The sequence below is a fragment of the Cynocephalus volans genome, chromosome 1 (genome assembly GCF_027409185.1).
Source record: "Cynocephalus volans isolate mCynVol1 chromosome 1, mCynVol1.pri, whole genome shotgun sequence".
NCBI lineage: Eukaryota > Metazoa > Chordata > Mammalia > Dermoptera > Cynocephalidae > Cynocephalus > Cynocephalus volans.
This window is the reverse complement of record NC_084460.1, coordinates 180,902,732-180,923,762: the sequence shown is the minus strand read 5'-3', so window position 1 is coordinate 180,923,762 and position 21,031 is coordinate 180,902,732. Positions and strand designations below refer to the sequence as shown.

The window sequence follows — 21,031 nt, the reverse complement described above, 5'->3', positions numbered from 1 at the left end:
CAATATTAATCTAAAAATCCATGAGGGCATACCAATCTAAGAAATAAAGTTTCACTTTATACAAACCAAAGAACTTTTCACTTCTTACCAGATTGAAGCCAGCTGAGCCTGTGGTAAACTTGACTGCATAAGAATAGTTCTTGCTTGGGGACCTAAACAGAAACCAGGAAAAAGATAAAAAGATGAGCCAGCAAATACTGTACAGGAAGACCAGGGCTCTGCACACATGTACTACACAATCTCATGCAATCACAATGCCTTAAATAGTATTTGCTATCACCCTAGGGGCTTTTTAAAAAGGAAATTAAACCTCAATGAAAAAGGAAGAAACACAAAGTACAGCACGGCATCTGACACATACTCAATAAATTTTTGTTAAATGAATGTTTAATAAAGAAGGAGTATGTAAGATTAGACTTTCAAAGTAAAACCTGCCCCTCTGTCTAGATGACCATCTCTATTTATATTAGGCTTTTATTTACAAAGCTGAAACTTATTCTCTCTAAATCTAATATCTTCTGCCACTGCCACTGCCACTGCCTGCTGCCTCCACCATGACCAATACCAGATGAATGCAGCAGAAGATTCAGAGACTCTTAGAGAAAGAGGGACTATAGAGGGATCTCTAACTTTTTCATTGTATAGACTTAAGAAAGAGAAAAAAAAAAAAAGGCAAATTGCTCAAGGTTGCACAAATGGCTAATATCACAGCCAGGACTAGAACACACTTCCCATGTTAGGGAAAAAAAAAAAAAAAAAAGAATTCCTGGAATTTCAACTCTTCTTTCAAAATCAACTCTCATTTCTTAAAATAATCATAAATATCTTTATTTCTGGCATGAAATTAGCCCTAGGTATCAGACAAAAGCACAATGAGAGATTTTGAGTGTTTAAATAAACCAGAGTCAGGGACAGAGAGATGAAAATGTCTTATTTCCAGCACTGCCTCTCAAGGTGTAGTCCCAGGAAAACAGATGAACCAAAGAATAAAAAGCTGTAGCAATTATGTTTAAAAAAAGACTCCTATGCATAAATTTTTGCTTTTAGCTATTTCAAATGTTATCTCATCAAAAACACACAGTAGGTGCGTTTTGCACAGCAAGCAGTAGAAGTGAGGGATTTTTTGAGAATCCTTGCAAGGTTCCAGCAAAATGGAGCCCCAGAGAATGAAATAAAAAGTACCAGCAAACCGGGAGGCTGAGGACTCTGCTCCTGGCTCAGTCCAAACTTTGTTAATGACTTGGGGAGGCAGTTTCTTCACTTGTTTGGACCCTAATTTTCTCATTTCAGAGGTCCTTTACAGATTAACAAGTCTATGATCCATCATATAAGGAACCATATCAATGAGCATAGTACTAGCACATAAAAAGCATTCAATAAATGGTAGCTAATATTACCAACAATATTTTAACTTTTATTTACATATAAAATACTGGCAGAACAGCATAGATGAATAATACATGTATATATTTATACATGTGCACATGTATATAGCTTAATTAATTTTCCAAACTGAAAATGGTCAAACAGTACCCAGATCAAAAAACAGAATACAATCAGCACCTCAAAAGCCCCTCCGCCTTCCCCCTCATATCACCTACCACAAAGTGTAGCCTAACCTCTAACCATATAGTATGTCCTCTGTGATGCCTGGCTTATTTTGCTCAATATATTGCTGTGTGTAGTTGTAGAACATTTATCCTCACTGCTATATAGTATATCATTGTGTGATTACGTCACAATTTATTATCCATTCCACTCGTGATGGGCAGTCGGGTAGTTTTTGGTTTGGGGCTATTATGAATAGTGAACATTCTAAGTTTTGGTGAACGTATGACTACATTCCTGTCGAGTGTGTGTGCTTATTGGGAGCATCTAAGAATAATAAATAATCTTTATTGAATTAATGCAAAGATTCTAAAGGTTCGGTGGTATACTGGAATGAGTTCACTCATCATTATCTTTAGAGTCTGTAACATTGTATTTAGAATGTTGGCAACATTAAATTAGAAATAGCAAAATTGAGTGAATGTCTTAATTTGCACTTGAAACAATTCTTCCCACTCCATAACTACATAAAAGAAAGTTAATATTTTATCTACTCCAAATAAAAAGAGTAACAATAAATGTGAAGAACTGGCTCAGCACTTGGATATCAGGAGACTTGCTTGGATCCCAGTCCTGACTCCCTAATGACATGTGGAATTAACAAAACTATTTTAGCTCTCTAAAATGAAGTTCTTTCCTCTCTGAAATGTGGGAAATAATACAGAGCAAGGACTGGCAAACTACAGCCTGTATGCCATATCTGGCCTCTTGCCTGTGTTTGTAAATAAAGTTTTATTGAAAAATAGCCATGCTCATTCATTTAAATATGACATATAGCTACTTTTGTGCTACAACAGCAAAGTTGAATAGCTGCAACACAGAACATACGCAAGCCTAAAATATTTACTATCTTGTTCTTTAAAGAAAATGTTTGCTGATTCCTACCCTGGAAGATCACAATTATTTCTTTCAATTCTAATACTCTATATGTCCTAAAACATTGTTGTAAAACAGCTAAGGTAGCATCTGAGCATAAGAGGACAGCATAAAATCGAGCTTTGTGTGCACAGAACTCTCCTGTGGAAACCTACGTACATAAAGCAATAGCGACTTTGGAGCACAGGCTTATAAGGAAACATTATGAGAATAAACAGAAATCTCAAGTTCACAAACTCCACTATGGGAATCCATGTTTAGGTAGGAAAGTATGAATGGAAAAGAGAGAGATAATTACAAGGAATTAATGCTTTATTTTATAAATAAAGGACGAAGACTTTAGCTTTTTTGATTAATAGATGAATAACTGAATAGCATATTCATTGTTTCAGAATGCAACGAGATAATAAAATACCTCTTTGAGAGGATGAGCTAGCATTAATAGGATTACCAGAATTCTACAGCTTCTTACATGATCTTAATTAAAGAATGGGCCTTCTCTATTTTATAAGGCTGTCTCTTTTAAGAGCATGCTACAACTTCCACACCAAGTTGCAAAGGAAGAACAGGGTATCCACCTAAACAAGTGTACCCACCACTGGATTAGTTTCATTTTCCAAGGTGGATTACCTCAAGTCACAAGATCAGAGGTTTTCACTTTCTTCTGCTGGGACCAATCAATGACATTCTTATGCCCACAACGTAGTTTGACACACATAGCCAGAATTTGATGGCATCCAAAAGAATACGAAAATAATGATAATCAGGAATCCCACTAAGTACCAACAGTATATTAACAATGGGCATCTGCTACAGGCCAGAGCACAGATCAGCTGGGCTACAGGTTATGTGCAACTCTTGGAGAGCAAATGATAATTCCACCCCAATCCAAAAACACATGTGAAAGCAAGTGAATTAAAGTATAAAAATAACCTAGATTTTCCTCCAATTTGTATTAAAACAAATTACCTACAACTCCTGTACTTTTTTCTTTTTTTGGTGTCTGGCTGGTACAAGGATCTGAACCTGTACCTTGGTGTTACAAGGTTGTGCTCTAACCAACTTAGCTAACCAGCCAGCCCCCTGTACTTTTAACTGGTATTCATAACACTAGGATATCACAACTCCTAAGCTGAGAATTACTGCACTAGATTAAGAATTATAATTACATGCACGTTGCAAAAATGCTTTTTAGTTGCTTTAAAACAAGAACCCACAAAAAACAAAACCAAGAAGGAAGAAAAACAAGAAATCAAGAATATTAAATTATATATTTCACTTGGGCCTCTTTATATACTGGGATCTTTCTTTATCAGCTTTCTTCATATTACTCTTGTCCCTTAGCTGAGTGAACAACTGCTTTTGGGACTCTGAGTTCATAGAATTATTTTCATAGTTGTGATCAAGACAATAACCTTTACATTTCATCCATCTCAACAAATCAGCTCTGCTTCCAGCAACAGTCCAGTTTAACCTAAAACATACCCTGTATTGATTCCTCACAAGCACATAATGGGAAAACAAATTAAATTTCTCTATTTATTCACATTTTAAATTTACTGTAACAAATTATTCTACTTGACATGACTATACAAAGGTCTGGTTCAAAAACAAAATTCCCACCTTAAATTCTTGCCAGAACAAACTAGTAATAAGTGTGCAGGTAAACAATAGCAAAATCTGCTTTCTTTCTAGTATATTTCAAGTTTCACTTTCTATCTCAGATATTTAAAAAATCTAAATATTCAAATGCCTGGGTCATTGTACTTGGGATGTAGATACTGAATTCCACTCATAAAACATATCCTACCAAGAAAGAAAGAATTTCTACATCAACGTTGCATTTTAATACTATTTTCATTGACTCACAGCAAACACCAACAATGTTTTGAAGAAATATTTACAGAGTCACTGGCAATGTAGTTCTGGGTTTGTATGGAGCAACGGTATCAAACAAACTGTGTAAAACAGTACTTAAAACTATACTATTGAATATTCCTTCAGTGCCTGCATAAGCTACCCTGGTTTTTCATACTATGTATAAAAATGACAGCTACTGCTTTAGCAGGTAGTGAGTGTGACATACAGAGAATTTGTATATACTTACTATTCACCCCTTCAGATACAAATACATGATTATTTCAAGTGACTGTTGAGATCGTTTATGGGATCAGGGTTCAAGATTAGATCAGAACCCTTCAAAGACTCATTTAACCCTTACATTTTTAAACACATACATTTTTCTTCTGGAAGTAAAAATTGCAATTGCTAGTAATAACAAAAAAGGGGGGGGTAGTAAGAATCAGTACTTAAGAGTGTTTTGTATTATATATCATTGCTTCTCCACCTCAGGAAAATTAACTCTTTCTCCTTCCTTTCATATTTGTTAGAAGGCAGTTACAATATTATCCTTTTACACTTATGTTTTTATCAGAGGTTTCTATTTTCCTTTATTAAAGTTATGTTTTTCCTTATAACACTTGAGTTAATCAGTTTTAAGTATTTAACTTTTCTTGAGAAAGGTTTGGATGGTATCCTAAAATTCTTCTCTACCATAATTATATAGATAACAGAATCATATTTTTTAAAAATCCATTGAGATCATACAGCTTAACTCTAGTTTTTTATGGATGAAGAAATAAGATCCAAAGAGGTGGGAGCTAGTCACCATGTTCAGGAAGAGCCATGTTCCAAATTCCCAAGTGATTCCCTTTCACCTTGCATACTGCCTCAAACTCTGACCTGGAGAGTAAGCTTCTTCAAGGTCATCTACAAAGCTGGACTTCAGACCTGAGGCTAGTTTTTGTTCACAGAAGTGCTTCTTTGCTAGTGCTTTAATTTGGATATTAGTGGTTTTTAGTGTACAGGAGGTTCCCTGGTTTATGTTCCATTTTACCAAAAAGCAACATGGAATGGCAGAATAAAGTAAATATTGATGGAGTTATCAGTAGATGAGAACCCAAGAAAATAGGGATAATGAACACTACTGAGAAATAAGGAAATAGAGAAAGACATTTGGAAAATATCTTTGACTTAATATCAAGAAACAATCTGCATTTAGAACAAAGATCACATTTCACTAAATTAATTTTTATTTGTAAATACCTGTTAAGTGTCCACTCATAGTTTTGTCGTGACTATTGAATAACTGTCTGTATTTCAGTCTCGATGACTGAGGAACCGCCCATTCTGCCACTGGAGGGACACTGTGGGGGAAAGAGGAAGAAGACAAAGAGGATTAACTATAAGGAATTACTTACTAAAGTTCTTTAAAACAATTAATAAAGAATTAATAATGATATCTAACTATAACTATATTTTATTTATTTTCCAGTCAATACTTCTGAATTTTCTGTAATGAGTGCTTCCCATGAGTAATTTCTCTCAAAACAGAAAAGCTCATTATTTTTCCAGAATCAAGGATAAACACAACAGACCATGTGGCTGTTTCAAGTTGTATATAAAATTTAGTAATTTAAAGGTTCTACAAAAGTATGGAAAATCTCCTTGGAACCGAGGCGATATATTAACGTACAGGCTTTTCTAATCCTCTAGAACATTTCTATTTTGGTTGAAAAGCAATGCTGACAATAAACAAGTAACTGCCTTTAAAAGTACTAATTCTTCAATATGTTTACCTTTCCAGATACTTAAATACAGGGCTCATTTCTTAATGAAGCGAAATTATTTCATTTGGGGAAGTTTAAATTCTCACCGAATGGAGAATTTCCCAGAGAGAGAACAGCACATTTCCAGGGCCACAGCAAATCAGTGGAGAGGTAATGGACAGAGCTCCGCTTTCTTGACTGCAATTCAGTACTGACCTCTCCTTGCTAATGTGCCACAACCCTGACCTAAGGAAACCCCAACAGCAGGCAGGCAGGGTCCAGACATCCACAGCGACACAAGTGTCACACTGGTACCAATGGCTGGTTAAGAGTCTAATGTCTAAATCAAGTAATTTACACACAATGGCTGAGCTGACAGTACAAATGGCATACCACTTCCAGGACAGATATCAACTAATGCCTCACTTACAATTTCCTTTCATTTCAAGAAGAAGATATGCTTCTCACATGAAAAAGCAAAATTTTAATCATACATTGAACCTCCTTGTCATCATTTGTATGTGTTATCTTTGCACTTATATTTATTACATACAGTTCATAAAGCACAGGAAACAACTCCCAAACACTTGAAAAGTACTTACATAAATTCACCTTTTTCGTTTTTATGAGTTTCTTAGTAAAAAAAAAAAAAACTTACCATGATCTATTCTGCTGTACTTCTGCAATAACTCTCTCATTTTAAACTAACTAATATTTTGCTGATTCCGACTCCTACCTATTTGTCAAGAAGCTAACTATCTTGTTCCTGCACCCCAGGAATGTAGGGTGTTATACACAGATAGTTGTCCCAGATTATACTTATCAAGTCATAGTTTTCTGCCAAATTCCTGAGAATCTAAATAAACTAAGAATTTATTAATATGTTTCACAAAAGTTAAGTACTACATTGCAAACATTTACTAGAAATTTAATTACTGAAAAGATGACTACTAACAAAAAAAAGGTGACTACTAACAAAAAAAACCCAGTTAATGGCATTAATGTTTGTTAATACTGATAGTTTATTCATTCTAATGTCACATATCTATTTTAAGGCAGATTTCAAAATCCCTTGTACAAAGTCAGAGAAAACTCAAAACTTTGTCATGGTATAGAAGAAAAAATTTAAAAAAATATAAAACTCACTGTCAGACTACATAATTTTAAATCTCAGCTCTACCATTTACCAAGCTGTAGACTAAGGGTGAGGTATATAACTTCTCTGGGTTTGATTCCTCATTCACAATCTTGAGACAATATCTACTGCTTAGGTGGTTGTGGGGTTGAATAGGATTAATGACGTGCCTGGCAAACTAAATACTCAATAAATGTTCAGCATCTTAAGAGTAGAACCTTAATTACGTGGAACACAAATACCTGTGTACCACAATTAAAAGAAGTTTTTTAGAGGGCTGACCAGTTAGCTCACTTGGTTAGAGCATGGTGCTGATAACACCATGGTCAAGGGTTTGGATCCCCGCACAGGCCAGCTGCCACCAAAAACAAAAAAATTTTTAGAGAAAACTTGCATAGTTAAAAACACACGCCTAAAAATCAGAAAGCTCGGTCAACTCTTAGTTCGGTCATTTCTGAGTTTCATTTTCTTGGGCAAATTATGTAATGTCTCAGAGCTTGTTCCTCATCTATAATATGGAAAAAATTATAGAGTCATCTTATGGGGAATAATGAATAAAGTGCATAAAGACTTGGAACAGGGCTTTTCAGTTTATGGATTTTCTTTAAATCATTTTTTAAAAGGTAATGCATTATTAAATTATATTCGACAAGCTCTTCTAAGTGAGAAGATGACTTGATTCACTTAAAAAGATTTCTAATGAGGATTGACACAAGAAAAGATGGAATCATCTTCATTCATATACACCTTAATTCCAAAAGTTTTCAGACAGCTTACAAAGAGACTTAATTTCTAATGTTAGTGTAATAGTATACAAGGGAAAAAATTAAGGATAAGAGAAAATAAAAATGATAATATGAAACTAAGGTTAGCCAAAATATAAGTAACAAGGTCATGTGAGATTTATCAAAATTGAACCACATATTTGATTAATGTGAATAATTTGAATAATTCATTACATATAAACTGGTCTTTAATTGGGTTTTACTAATAATCCACACAGACTCCATGAGACTATCTAAGATAGAATTAAAAATAAGGCCAATTGTGACTGTACTCTTCATATAAAAAGTTTCACACAAACTTTTAAATGATTAACAGAAAATAGTTCATTTGCTTTTTTTCCCTACAACTTAGAGTTCTATTATGCTATTTTTAAACATTTGACAGATTTGTTATCCTCTTAAGAAAACAGGATACAAAGCCTTTAAGAAAATGTCACATCCTTAATTTCTGTAATCTCTGCAACAAACAAATGATAAAACCTAATGACATTCAGAATTTTGGGGGGTTTTTTTTTTGCAGCTGGCCTGTACAGAGATTGAACCTTGGACCTTGGTGTTATCAGCAACATGCTCTAACCAACTGAGCCATCTTCCCCAGAATTAAAAAACTCATTATTAGCATTCTACAAAATTCAAGAAAGTAACAAATAAATAATATAGTTAATTCTTTTTCAAATTTATGAGTTAATCAGACAATGGTTTTAACCAAACTTCCCATTTAAAAATGGATTTAACCAAAGTTTCCATTTAAAAACAAAACAACCAGGCAGGCGGGTTAGCTCACTTGGGAGATTGTGGTGTTGATAACAGCAAGATTATGGGTTTGGATCCCCATCAGGCCAGCTGCCAACAAAAACCAAAAACAAACAAACAAACAAACAAACAAACAAATAAATAAATAAATAAAAACTTACCTGGCCACATCAAACGATTGTGCCTTCTGTAATTTAGTGTTTAACTGGGACCCTGGACCAGATCTACTAAAGGAAGAACTCTTTGGCAATGTGGCTGCTGTAAAAATAAATGTTTAATAATTTTAATTCTACAAAAAATAAAAAAACTTTTTCCTATTTACAAAAAGTAAAACGCATAGTCCTTTCTTACCAGCCTGGACTCTTAATAAGAGTTATTCTCTCCTTATATTCTATCCTGTCAAAAACATTTCTACATTTACTACTTCTACTGAAAATCACCTTATTAAGTAGTATGCTGACATCCATAAAATTTTACTCTTCATTTCACTTTTAATATCACATTATAGGACCTGTTCCAATAGCTAACAAGATAACAACTTAAATATATAATATCATTTTCTTAACTGCACAAAGGAGCTGAAATCAGATGTAAGAGCCAAGAAGTCACAGACCACAGTCTTAGCCAGATAATATGTGACACTAAGGAGGGTCAGCTTTTGTGTCTGATTCTCATTTGGGCTGGCTAGTTGTGTGTCAGGAAAAAACCACTCTGAGCCTTAGCCACATTCCCTCACCCTTGCCTGCTGTCTTGCAACATCTGCCATTAGCCACAAAAGAAAACAAGACTCAGAGTGCGTGGATTCACTGACACTGCTGGAAAAACAACTGCACACACTTTCTTGGCTGCCGTCACATCTGCAGTCATGGCCATATATGACAGGTGGACTGCATTGTGACAAGAAAATCTAAAAAAACAGAAGTACATTTCAATTCTTTGGCTATAACCTAGAGATATATCCTGATACATAAAATAAATCCAGGGGGCCTCAGGCATAGAAATAATGTTTCATCATGCTAAAAACCATGCTGTCATTACTACTGAATTTACTCAGATGTATCCAAAGTATTTTAAAAAGAAAAAAAAAAAAAAAACTTTCCCGTATAGATACAATTTCATTAAGATTTGTTAAACCAAGCCTATCTACATCTACAGTTGATGCTTTCTTTTAATTAAAGGAAAAAACGCCTTTTAATAAAGTCTTTGAGGGCCGAGCCCGTGGCGCACTTGGGAGAGTGCGGCGCTGGGAGCGTGGCGACACTCCCGCCGCAGGTTCAGATCCCATATAGGAATGGCCGGTGCACTCACTGGCTGAGTGCCGGTCACGAAAAAGACAAAAAATAAAATAAAATAAAGTCTTTGAATAAATGAAATGAACTAAACTAAGAAATTTTAAATCCTTTCCTTTAGTTAAGCAAGCATGTAATACTATGACCTCAATATATTTAATCATTTAATAGAATTCCTTTTCCCATTCTGCCTGACTGGTTCAAGCTGAACTTCCTCAAAAAAATATGTAATATTCTTTTTTTTCCTTGCCCCACCCCACCTCATTCTATTCCTAGGGGATTGGCTTGCATATTAGCAATTTATACATAGCAGCCAAAGAAAAATACTAACTGATACATGAAAACACAAAATGTTCAAATACTATTCAACTTCACTTGCTCTTATCAAGCCCCTGAAAAGAAATTATGCTCTTGGCTTTCACTGCTGAATTCACCTTTGTCCACAGTGGTACCCGGAGATCTATAATTCCATTCTCTTTCCCGCACTAATAATACCCTATTATTATGTATTGGTAAGCCAATACTCTAGCATATCCCATTCAATATACTGGGAAAAAACGGGAAATTAGATGAAAAAAAACAAAGATAATCAGAAAGTGAGGCCAAAAGATTTAACAAGAATGAAGAGCAAAATACAAAGTAGTGAAAATTCAGCCTATGGTATCAGCTGGTCACATACCAGGGTGAGCAAATGCAGGCAGAGGTTGTATAACTGGGGGAGCCCCATTAGCTAGGGGAGGCACTGCTGCTGTAGGAACAGAAGATACTAGGGGTGGAGACATTCCAACAACTGGGATGGATCCCATTGGCACTGGGGCAACAGCTGTAAGCGGTGGCATGCTGGCAATACCTCCTATACCTATGAAGAAAAAAATCCCCCCAAAATTCACATCTTATCACATTTCAACATTCAATAATTAATCCAGTACTGCTTGAAGAAGAAAATCACTTTCCGGCTATAATATATTCCCATTTAAAATATGATTTCACCAGCTGATCTAAAAGAAGTTATTGACAAAGACTGAAATCTCTGGGAAGTAGTGATTTGAAATTATAAGATGACTTAGCCTTTTAAGGTATATTTTAGAGCTGGGGTTGGAAAACTATGGCAGACAAGGGGAAGGATTTGCTGATCTTAGCCATGGTCAGAAATTCCACTGCTAAAATGTCTCTTAGGTTTATTTTAATATATAGGCCACTCTCCATCCCTTTCTTTTCTGTACAAATTACTTGTTGAAAGACCCAGGCGTGTGACTGTAGAGTTTCCCAGTCTGATTTTGCTGATTGCATCCTCATACCACAGCTCAACATTTCCTCTATCCTCTGCATTTCCTGCAAATGGGCAGCTAATCCAAAGATTGGATTGAACTCAGGTGGAATATCTTTGGCAAGACTATAGGCACATCACATGTAGGTTTTTTGGTGGGTTTTTTGTGTATGTGTGATTTGGCAATGATTGATGCATAATGCCTATATTCATTTATTCACAGTGAGTTGCAAAATAGTGAAGTTCTAATCCTACCATCTCTTTGTCATTTATTAGCTGAAATACTTCTAATAAAGAGGTTCTAATGAGAATCTATTATTTGGGAATAGCTCAGTTGTACAGCTCAGCCAGATGCTTTCCTTGTACCTCTTTTTAAGACAATAAACTGGTTCTCAATAATCCTCCTAAGGTGAATTATTCTTCTTTAATATATATTATTACTAAGACATACACATAAACATATTTACTGCTTTAATTCTTCGCACTTATCACTGAAGCTCAAATTGGCCTATCTTTGGCCAATATGAGCCTCTTCAGGTTGGGTTCCGAGAACTTCTGACATCACCCTTCTATTCTTTGATAGCTTCCTTGCTGACCAGTATCACAAGATGAGCTCTTCTAAGACCATAATGTACATTTCATACTCCAAACCTAGAATCAGCTATTTCTCCAAGAAACTCTGTTTTATTTCAGTGAGAAATGGTATTTCAAGACCACAATCTGGGCACTAGGAATGCTCACACTGCTACTGGAGTAGATCATTGTTTATAGGTTTTTTAGTGGACAGAGCTAGGAGACGGAGAGATAAACAGATAGCAGAGGAGGGAGGCCTTATGAGTTCTTACGGATATTTCTAATTTGAAAATTCACCTTATTTCTGAGATTTAAAATTCTGATTTATGTTGGTCTTTCACTTCTTGTATCATTTTCTCAGGATCTTTTAGTTTGCTTTGAAAGACTGAGTGCTTTCACTGTCTATAGGGGTGTTATTTGGCTCTTTGTTCTCTTTTCCCTAATAATAACTTTGTGTGGGATTTGACCTTGCTTGATATTTTATGTTGCTTACTTTCACATGAGCCTTGCTTCCTGGGATTTCCAGTCTTCATCCTCCTCCCCCACTCTTGTCTGGGCCTTCTCTTTCCTTTATCCATGTCCCTATACTACTCAATTTTGATTCCATTCTCAGTCACTTCTCAGTATGGGGTCCTAGGAGGCCTTGTTAGGTTACTTTTGAGAGTTCACAGGGACTAGACTGTTCCTGATCTTTCAGGTCGTCCAACCCTGTGCCCTTGTATTCAGCCAGTACTTCAGAGAGTATAACCCCACCCAGTTTCAGTCACTGCTCTCAGACTGGTTGGTTGAACTTTCTCATGAATAGCTGCTAGCTATTTTGAGGTTTTCCTGTTCTCAAGTACACCAGATACCCTATTTCTTCCCTCTTTCTCCTGCACTGTTACAGACTTACACACTTCTGTTTGTATTTCTTTTTACTAAGAGCATGTATTACTATTATAAGATTTTTCAAATAGTGTTGTTGAGCACAGTGGCTGTCCCTGGGTAATAGGATTAATAATAGTTTTCACTTTTTTCTTCAAATCTTTTTGCATTGTCAATTTATAATTGGCATCTATTACTTATAAAATGAGCAAAAAAATATTTTTACTTTGAAAAACAATAACAATAATGTTTACAGATATTGAAAATCCAACAAAGAATAAAAATTCTAACCTTGGTTTCACTGGGTAAGACTTTATTAATTACAGTCATCTAGATGACTGGTTTACAGTTTATATATGTACTATTAAGCATTACCATGCATCTCATTTGTATCAGATCAACTTTATATATCAACATATACCAATATGTATCAAGTAGACCTTGTCAGTTTTACAATCCCCAAGTTTTATAAATAAAGATTATTTGATGACTATATTAAATTATACTTCAAATCATGGTTTTTGCTTATGTAAGAACAGTAATCAAGCAACAGCTAAAAAACAAACTAAAAACTTTCCTTGAGCTATCATTCAGACTCGCAAAAAGTCTTGATAACAGGATATTGCGTGAGCCAGTTAACCTTCAAGATACTTAGCCCATCATTACTATAGACCCCTAATTGTAAAAGGAGGCTTACCTCAAAATGCCACTGAGAAAGAAGACTATTACTTCAAATTAACTGGCACCAACCAAACTAGATAAAACCAGTCATTAAAGAAAAAAAAAAAACCAGTTTAATCACCAGACTGGTAAAAGCAACTTTTAAGCTTTCAAATGTGTGGAAATCTTATCTTACAACCTAATTTTTCTATTTTAAGTGACCCACTCAGCTTTTAAATAGCCATGCAAAGACTACCACCCCCTTATCAATTGACTACCTTTTCTGAACAAATGATCTGTTAAATAAATACATTTACCTAAGGCTATACTCTGGATACCATCACCTCTGACTGTGCTCTTAACTCTTGAAATTTTCCCATCCCTCCTGTATCACAGTTTTCCCTCTCTACTCTATAGAATGCGAGAGCACTTAGCTGATGTGCTCCTCCAGCTCTGTCTTCTTTCCAGTTAAACTCTCTCCCCTCTTCCAAGCCTCCAATCAGGCTTTTGTCCCTTCCATTCCACTGAAACTGCTTGTCAAGGTCACTCACAAGCCCATCATGTCAAATCCAATCACCACTTTTCTGTCTTATTCTTACTCAGTCTCTCAGAAGCAACTCAAACAACAGAGCTCTCCCTCTTTGTTGAAACACTTTTTCTTGGCTAATAGGATACTAATCTTCTCCCATTTCATTCTTGTTAGTCTCAGTTGCTGGTTTCTTCCATTTTACCAGACCACCTTAACATCTCAATTTGGAAATCTACTAGGTCCCTCAAACATGGCCAAAACTTTTGATTTTCCCCTCCAAACCATTCTTTTTCCTGATATTCCCATCTCAGTATATGGTTACACCATCCATCTAGTTATTCAGGCTAAAAACTTTAATTCTCTTTCCTAACTTCTTATTTCCACTCCATTGACAAATTCTTTTTACTTTTCTGCCAAAATAAAGAATATAATGAATTTAATCTGTCCTTCACAGATTATCACCACCCACATCTAAATTACCATTGTCACTTGCCCACAGCAAAAGCCTCCTAACTGATCACCAGGATTCTACCCAGCTCACTATGATTCAGTCTTGAGATAACACAGACTAATTTTTCTAAGTGTCTATCAACCATGTAGCTTTCAATTGCACTTAGAGAAAAAATTCTATCTCCTTAGTATGGTTTTGTTAGGCCCCAAACCCTCTGGCTTCTGTTTCACCTTCCTAACCTTATGGCCTAACGGATGTGAAAATGCCTAATCTTTGTTCCTGGAACACCTTGTGAACACCAGGCTGGTTTATACCTTAGCACCTTTGCAATTACTCCTGCCAGAAAGGCTTCTCCCTTAGATCTTCCCATGCCTTTTATTATCTAAGTCATCTCAAAAGTAAACTCCTCAGAGAATTCTTCCCTGGCCACCCTGTCCCATTGGTCTCTCTCTCTCTCTCTCTCTCTCTCTCGCTCTCTGTCTCTCTCACCCTGTTTTAATGCATTGATTGCACTTATTCCTACCTGAAATTATTTATTTGTTTGTTTGCTTCCCCCAACTTAAAAATAAGCTCCAAAGCTGCAGAAGCCATGATGTCTTGTTCGCCATTCTGTTCCCAGCAACGAGAACACATAGTAGGGGCTTTAAAAGTACTGGCTTAGTCCAAGAAAACCATGTACTCTGGCAAAACAAAAACCAAACAAAAGAAAAATAAATTCTCCCTGAACTAGCTGGGTCTAGAGGAAAAAAAGAATTACGCAAACATATTATGTGCAAACATACTGAGGGAAGAAAGAACCAAGCATATTCACAGAATTTCCTAGAATACCGCTGGGTGCCCTTAGGCAAGTCACAATATCACCGCACTCCATGTTCCTCCTCTATTATCGTGGAGGAGTGGAACAAAATGATTGCTCAGACCCCAGCCTGCCTAAATTCTACAATGTGTTAACACCTGCATTGATATACATGCACAAACGAACGCTGGAAGAGTGATGCTCCATGCTACCCAGCTGGTTTGGTGTAATAAAGGTGCAGAGAAAGAAGGAAATAAGGAAACTTACAGCCTTTACAAAAACCCTGGGTTCAGACAGGTTTTATGTCTCCTGTTACAAACATGACTTGAAGCAAAAGGTTCACCCTAGAATCTCAGTTCTCTCATTTACATAACAGGGCTAATAATTTCTGCATACTTTCAGTGTTATTGTTGTGATCAAGTAAAATACTATATGTGAAGGCACATACTTCCTGTGAGGGCTAGGAAATGCATGGTCAGATAATTTTTAATATTAATTAGAAAACAATGATAACAATGATAAATTATTTTGTTTTCAAGTAGCCAGAAGAACTGTAAGAAAAATTTACCCCAGGTTGAACTGAGAGGTGGAACTAAAAATACTAGCAAAGAGCAGATCTTTGAATAAATTTGGGCAAATTTGATTAGGGGGCCAGCCCGTGGCTCACTCGGGAGAGTGCGGTGCTGAGAACACCAAGGCCCCGGGTTCGGATCCCATATACGGATGGCCGGTTCGCTCACTGGCTGAGCGCGGTGCTGACAAATTTGATTAGGACCATGTACTTTTAATTTCTCCTATGTCCTGATATTCCCTCATAGTTTATCCTATTGAGACTGTAGATGTGCTAAGAACAAGGTGAAAAGGCAGGGAGGAGCCTGAGGGAAGAGTTATGGGCTGGCTGGCAGTGTCAGGTCAGAAATCCAGGCAGGTTCCCTTAATAGCAGTGGCAGGTTACTTAAGTGACTGGAAAACCCTCTTGACAATGAAGCCATAACCTCCTGAAAACAAATCAGCAATATCTCTACAGTTGAATTTCCTACAGCAGAATGGAGTAAGAGAAAACAAATTGTTAGAGGAAGAGTTACTGACCCCAGGTTTGAGGGGGAAAAAAAGAAATGAGATGCCTCTGGTCATTTGACCCTTTCTCCACTCTCAAGTTTCTTCTTGCAGCACTGGAAGGAGGCCAAAAGAAAACCAAATACCTTTAACTGTTTTATCACAAATCCTGACCAAAAGTTGGCTACAGGGATCTTCAGAGAGTCCAAGTGACTTCCACTTAAAAAGGCTGGTTAACTACAGGCTAAGTCCTGTGAACACACCACAGACAACACAGACAAGGGCCATGGTCACATGCAGCCCACTGTATGGTTCGCTTCTGCTCTGCCCAGCCTTCGCTCATACATGGGTTTTTCCTTCTTCTCTTGGACCACTATCCTACTTGCCTAAAAACTGTCCCCAAATCCATACCTTTTCTCTTAAGAAAACCAGCCTTGTGACCAAACCTCACCAAAAGAAAGGCAATACATAGTTTGTTTTTAACAGAAAATCTAATCAGTAAAACCAGAATATTTACCTTAGCTTATCACTAACTGTATCAGAGACAACCTGAATTACTGCTGACTGCCCCATCCCAAATCTACTTCATTTTATCACCTATTATATCAGATATGTCAGGATGAAGAGAGGAAAAGAAACTCCACTGATTTTTGTTTTGTTTTAAACTGTTTAAGAACCTCCCCATGAATCATTTGTTAGATCTGACCACTGCAATCTTCAAATCAACCTAAGTAATTAAAGTCTAGGGTGAGAACAGAGAAGAAATCAAAACTGCTAATAATTACTTATAAGTAATTACCAATTAACTTATAAGCAAAATACCTGGCTGAAAGATAATTTTTTATGAAATTATGATTTTAATCGGGATAACAATGTCTATATTTTTCTAGTCCACTTTGTTCTATGAAAGAATTTAATGTGGCCAATTGCATCAATACTGTGAATCTAAAAATATACTGTTAGACAGCATAATCCAAATGACTTGTTTATGCACAAGGAGAAATAAACACTTTATGGAAAAGGAAAACCAAAAGGAAGTATGTGACAATGTGAAGGGTCAATGTGAAGGGCAATAAAAAGATAGAAGATGCAGCAGCAAACTGAAAGTTTTCTCCTCTTACTCTAACCAACAATCTGCACCTTTGCTTTCTTTCCTTTTTTTTTTTTTTTTTTCTGGCAGCTGACAGGTTCAGGAATCTGAAACCCTTGACCTTGGTGTATCAACACCAGGCTTTCATTTCATCCTAGGGTTCAAATATGAACATGCTCCATCTCCTCAGCATATCACATCTTCCTGCATAGGGCCATCATTTTTCCAGACAGAATTATTTCCTAGAATTTCATAATGATAGGAGGTAAAAAAAAAAAAAAAAAAAAAAAAAAAAAGGTAAAACTAAGACGAGAAAAAAGGGAAATACTTATTTTAAAAATATACAATTAAATATAGGAACCGATTCATTTTCAGACTTACCAAATGCTGGTGCACTAGAAATAGCAACTGGTTGCTGTTTCATGACAGGGGGAAGTGCAGAGGGGAGTTGATATCCTTGTAGCTTCAGTTTGATAAGTTTCATAGCTATAGAAAACTCCACTTGATCCATTCTTCCATCATTATTCATGTCAGCTAGTGCCCTGCAAACCAACAGCATGGACTCAGAACAACTGTGAACATAAGAGAACCTTCTCCAAACCACAACCCCCACTGGCACAAAAAATAATTAGCTTCCTTCCCTAGGGAGAAGAAAACTAAACAAAGCAAAACAAAACAAAAAAACTTGTTTACTAAGAAAGGATTTAGAAACAGAGTGCTATCTCTAGAGATGTTTGATTAGATTAATTCTTTTGTGGAGTTCTACAAACGTCTACATAGGGATATGGCCTGGTATGCTATGCTATGGTTTATTATACTACACTATAATGCTACTAAAGCTTTTAAAACTTTTTCTCCCCCCAGAATCTTGCCCTGTATTACTCAGCAACATTGTAATTGAGCTTACAAATGTGCCTGCTATTTGAAAATGGTACTCAAACATACATAGTCCAAGTGACACTTGTAATGAGCTTTTATGAAAAGTATTTTCTCTCAAATAAGAGTAATAAGCAAAAGCAAGAAAGGGTTTTACTTGCAATTGGAAACTCTATTATACAATCAAAAGTGTGCATATTCATGACTTAACATCTTCTATATGAAAAACATTTATTCAGACTTCATTTCTTTTAATACAGATATTAAAAGCATGAAGATTTATTTTTTAAGCCAATCTAATAAAAAATTTTATTTGAAATATGAAATAAGACCAGCTAATTCAATTAAAATGCCATGACTAACAATCTTTTAAACTGAGCCACATACAGATAGCATCCAAAAAAGAAAATTAAGTTACACAGAAAATAATCCTATATAGCTGGAGTTGACTTAAAAAAACATGCAACATAATAAAAAGCATGGCATACGACAAAGATTAAAACTCTCTAAAACTGATAAAAAATGTAAAACTCAGCACACTTATTTTGGAAAATAAAGAAACATCATAAAGCAGGAAGAAAAGCTCCATGGCTGCAGGAACCTCCTTTCCACTTCATATAGGAGCTATCTGGTTCTCCTGTAGTCATGATCCTTCAGCAAACCACCCCAGTGGAATCTGAATTTCCCTCACCACTAGTAAACTAACCATCCATTTCCTTATGTTCTGTGGTCATTTGGATTTGTACTTCTATAAACTGCTCATCCATATCTTTTGCCAAATTTTCTGATGGATTGTAGTCTTTTCCTTGTCAGTTTATAAGAGCTATTAACATATTACATATTAATATTAAATGTAAATTAATAAAATGTAACATTAGTACGGTTTATAAGAGCAGTTAACATGCATATTACTATTAACTGTTTATGTCACTTGTTAAAAAAATTTAATTCATTATTTGTCTATTTTGTGACTATCTTTACCATACAGAAATTTTTCATGTTATACATAAAATATTTCTTTTTTCACAAAGTTTGTAGGTTTTCAGTACCTGATTTTCTAAGATTTTATTATTTTATTACATTTAAACCTTTAAAGCAACTGTAATTGTGTGTTGGGGGCAGGTTATCCCAGTGTTCAACAACATTTCTTCCAGATGAATACCTACCTTTTCCAGCAATATTTATTAATTTAATTTTTTTTTTAATTTATTGATTGATTTATTTATTGATTTACTGATTGACTGATTGATTGATTGTCTTTTTCGTGACCAGCACTCAGCCAGTGAGTGCACTGGCCATTCCTATATAGGATCCAAACCCGCGGCAGGAGCATCCCCACGCTCCCAGCGAAGCATTCTCCCAAGTGCGCCACGGGCTCGGCCCCAGCAATACTTATTAATTTTAAATGGAGCATTTCCCCCCACTTCCATTAGGTGCTTATTTAGAGAAAAAATTTTATTTTTTATAATTATTTACATTATATGAGTATTAAATTATCTTACCAAACCTCTATAAATCTTATTAATTTTTTTAATCTAAAATCTTTTGGGCTTAGTAAGTATACAATCATGTAAGTGGCAAAAATTTAAAAAAAAGCATTATCTTTCTTTTCCAATACAGTCACGCATCACTTAACGAATATATTCTAAGAACTGCATAGTTAGGCAAACATCATAAAGCATACTAACCAAACCTAGATGGTACAGCCTACTACACACCTAGGTGATAGACACATAGGGTCTATTGCTCCAACCACTATTGTATATGTGATCTGTTGATGAAAATGTTGTTATGCTTGACTGTATTTATACCAATCTTCTTTTTTATTGGTCTTATTGTATCTAAGATACTATTGAATGCCTTCCTACTTTGTTTTAAGTTTAAATGAAATGGCTTTAGTATTTCACTGTTTAGAATGACATTTGATAGTGATTTTTGGCAAGTGATCTGACATATTTATGTAGTTCCCTTTCTACTTATTAGAAATGGTTACTGTGTTTTTTATCAAATGCATCTGCTGGTAAGATCACAAATTTTCTTTCTTCTTTTACCTGCTGATATAAAGACTAATCTTGATAGAATTTCTTGATTCTGAACCCATCTTGCATCTCTGGCATAAACTCAAGTTGGTGATAATATATTATTCTTTTCACACATTGTGGAATTCTGTATTTTGTTCTAATATTTTGCATCTATATTCATAACTGAAACTGATCTCTGGCTGCTTTATTTTTGTACTGTCTTTAAGGTTTTATACAGAAAGTGAAATACATAAAATGAAAGAGCAAACTCCTCTTGTTTTTCTGAATATTTGTAAAAAGATATTCAACTATTTCAAATAGTTTTCCAGGGCAAAGGTTACCATTAATCAACACCAACATGTACACTAAAATAAATAGATCAGGCAGATGCCCAACCCCTATTCCCCATGCTACTGACTCAAAAGCATGTTTTCTAGTGAGAAACAGAAATATCCGATGTGGGGTAATGAGTGGGTTAGGAGAGAAGAGACTTTTTAGTAACAGCTTAATTAAATTAATTTAGTGTTTCTAAAAATCTTCCCAGTGAAGTGCCTCCGGGCAAGGAGAAGAAGCATGTAATCCTCAGATTCTACAGGTTTAACTTTAAACCACCCACTACAAGCCCAACACATGGTTGAGAATTTTGTGGCTTTCAAAAAAAAGTTTCTCAATTAACAAAACATAACTGTTGGGAAACCTTGATAATAGAAAACTCAAAGGAATCTATGGAAGTATAGTAGTTCTCCTGCTGATCTCAGCAATCAGCCCTTCCCTGCCCTGGCTCCCAGTACACT

General features: G+C 35.6%; 1 protein-coding gene across 1 annotated transcript in view; it reads right to left on the bottom strand.

Annotated features, from left to right (window-relative positions):
- The window catches only part of ITSN1 (intersectin 1), a 213,827-nt gene that overhangs the window by 111,894 nt on the left and 80,902 nt on the right, over positions 1-21,031 (bottom strand). The window contains exons 5-9 of the mRNA XM_063081469.1: positions 17,722-17,882; positions 10,734-10,913; positions 8,927-9,023; positions 5,590-5,690; positions 89-152 (exon numbers count right to left, since the gene is read on the bottom strand). Coding sequence (XP_062937539.1) covers positions 89-152; positions 5,590-5,690; positions 8,927-9,023; positions 10,734-10,913; positions 17,722-17,882 — 603 coding nt within the window. The remainder of the gene's footprint in view (positions 1-88; positions 153-5,589; positions 5,691-8,926; positions 9,024-10,733; positions 10,914-17,721; positions 17,883-21,031) is intronic.